Genomic DNA, 2,810 nt, shown 5'->3' on the forward strand with positions numbered 1-2,810 from the left:
AAAAGACTAAACTTGCGGAACGTTGCAACAAGAACCGCCAAGAATTTCAACGTATTCGATGTGTTTCTTTAGTAATTCCCAAAGGCATTCCACAACAAATTCCGTAGCGGATGACATCGAAAATATTTCTCTTGCACGCTCCTCATGATATGTCAACGTCAATGAAGACCTCGATGCGTTTCGTCGAAGTTTCATCATGACTAGCAATTTCCCAGGGCTTATCCGTCACAAAACAATAATGAAATTTAACGCAACACGGAGAGGCCTATTTGTTCATTGGTAGGCCAAAATGGAATCATCCAACCAACTACAAGAAATGCTTAACTTCTATGTGTTTTCTAGGAAATGCTGAATCATAAAATCAGTTAGTTATCTAGAGAGAACAAACTAACGAGGCATTTAACGTTTTGTAGAAACAACTCGACTTATATGCTATCCACCGTCTTGTGCACCATGCCCGCCTGCCTTCATAAAGACTGAAATGGAATATCAAACGAGAAGCCCATGTATTTTACAATTAGTTTGTACTTCATTAGAATATCCACAAGGATTTCCACCAAGAATTATAAGTTGCTTGATATCAAAAAGAGTTTTCTTGGACTCTGATGCCTACGTCCACAAAGAGCTCGATGAAACCTTTGGGCCATCGAAGGTCGATCCCGACTAAGGAATCGGCAGGTCCTAATCCTGTAAGATAATAATGAAGAGAGAGGCCTATGTGTTCCTTCCTATCTGGAAATGGAATCGGCTGAACAATTGCAATAGCCTTCTTCCTATGAAAGGCACTACAAAATATAATTGCTAACAAATTACCCTCAAAGACCCTCTAAATCACATATTAGGATGGCTAAATTCACTCACCCTACACGGGCCTTCCTTTTCTTAACCTGTGTTGTTCTTTTCCTATTATCATTGCATGCAAGAAACGTTACTTTTAGCTTCCCTCCTGTAACAGGTATAGAAAGGAAAAATGATGCCACATATCAAGAGAGTAATCAAGGAGCCCTGCAGCTTACACGAAATGAAGCATCAGGGAACCTTAAGTACAGTTTCGGCTGGGTGTATTATACTGACCGTATTTCGCTATGGAATAGGTCTACTAGGGCTCTAGCCAATTTTTCAACTTACTTTCAATTCAATATTGATCTGAACAACGAAATATACGATAATCATGGACATGGACTTGCGCTCTTCATGGCACCATTCGAACTGGAACCACCAGAGGACGCTATAGTGGATTTCTTGGCTTGTTTAATGAGGAAGGCTTTAAACAATCATTTTATCAGATGGTTACTGTGGAGTTTGATACATACAACAACGATTGGGATCCTGATGACAATCATGTTGGGATCGACGTCAACAGCATTTTCTTGAAGTTCATTTTTTCGCTCAATACATCCAGTCCATTTAATCGCTCTACACACCAAAATATCACAAACGCGACATGGGATGCCTGGGTGGATTATAACGGTGTAGAAAAGGTTCTGCACTTCTTTCTCTGGTATAATTCTTCTAAACCCAAAATCCCTCTATTTAACCACACAATAGATCTGAGCAACTATCTACCAGAGTACATCAAGATTGGCTTCTCGGCTGCCACTGGAGAGTACACAGAGACGCACACCGTAAAAGTTTGGAATTTTACTTCTGAGTATTCGTGGGAAGTCGAACCTCCTAGTGAATTACTTAGAAATGGCAATGCAAACAGATTTTCTGTGAAAGTTTATTTGATATGCGTGTTCTTCGTTGTTGTGGTCCTATGTGGCTTCATAGTTGTTTGCTGGTGGAAGTATTTCAGAAAAAGGGGAAGAGAAGGTAAGGCTAGGGAAGAGAGCGATCCAGAGCTGGACGAATGCTATTCTCATGGCCCCTAAAGCTTTACCTATACCGAGCTCAATGCCGCGACAGAAAATTTTTGCAAGAAAGAAAAGCTTGGACAAGGCAGCTTCGGCAGCGTTTACAAAGGAATCCTGCCTGGCACCGGGGAGGTGCTGGCTGTGAAAAGAATAGCTCAAGGATCGAGAGAAGGAAGAAAGGAGTATGTCTCCAAAGTTTAAACAATCAGCAGGTTGAGACACCGTAATCTTGTGTGGCTTTTAGGATGGTGCCACAAAACGGAGAGTTACTTCTGGTCTACGAGTACTCGCCAAATGGGAGTTTGGATAAAAACATTTTTGGGGAAGAGGAGGATACGCTGGATTGGAGCCGAAGATATAGTATCACCTGTGACATTGCCTCTACTCTTGTTTATCTCTACGAAGAGTGGGACCAGCGTGTCATTCATCGAGACGTGAAGGCAAGCAACGTAATGTTGGATTCTGATTTCAATGCCAAGTTGGGTGATTTTGGTTTGGCGAGACTGATGGAACACGACCAGGAGGCTTCCCATATGACCATGGTGGCAGGCACGCGGGGGTATGTTGCTCCAAAGTGCTACATAACAGAGAAAACCAGTCCAGAAGCTGATGTGTACAGCTTTGGGGCGGTTACACTAGAAATTGCCTGCGGAAGGCGACCGACTGATCACAGCCTTGAAGAACACAATTATTTCCCTTTTCTTGTCAACATCTATTGCATACTAGACTTTCTGATGTATAGAACACTTTCATTCATAGATAGCATTCCTGACAAATATAACACATCTGTGGCATTTTCAAGCTATCCAGTTGTTGTCGAAACTGCATTTGGGATCTATAGAAATTATCCTTAAGAAATAAAGTTGGATTTTATATATTTTCTCTGTTGCCTTGTCCACCTAAATTTATCCTATTTGGGCTTGTAGGATGAGGTGTTTCAGGAACATGCTCAAT

At 41.6% G+C, this 2,810-nt stretch overlaps 1 protein-coding gene across 1 annotated transcript; it reads left to right on the plus strand.

The window, feature by feature from the left end:
- The first annotated feature begins 843 nt into the window (after positions 1-843).
- LOC149558561 (seed lectin-like) lies at positions 844-1,874 on the plus strand. The gene is made up of 2 exons (XM_089830925.1): positions 844-1,233; positions 1,287-1,874. The coding sequence occupies exons 1-2, from the start codon at positions 844-846 to the stop codon at positions 1,872-1,874; spliced, it is 978 nt and encodes a 325-aa protein (XP_089687051.1).
- The last annotated feature ends 936 nt before the right edge of the window (positions 1,875-2,810 follow it).

The sequence above is a fragment of the Cupressus sempervirens genome, chromosome 5, assembly GCF_028749045.1.
Source record: "Cupressus sempervirens isolate cs-2001-9-10 chromosome 5, ASM2874904v1, whole genome shotgun sequence".
Taxonomy (NCBI): domain Eukaryota; kingdom Viridiplantae; phylum Streptophyta; class Pinopsida; order Cupressales; family Cupressaceae; genus Cupressus; species Cupressus sempervirens.

Coding starts and splice junctions, on each gene's coding strand:
- LOC149558561 (XM_089830925.1), top strand. CDS start 844: ATGGCTAAATTCACTCACCCTACACGGGCCTTCCTTTTCTTAACCTGT. Junction 1,234..1,286: donor AACCACCAGAGGACGCTATA/GTGGATTTCTTG, acceptor TCATTTTATCAG/ATGGTTACTGTGGAGTTTGA.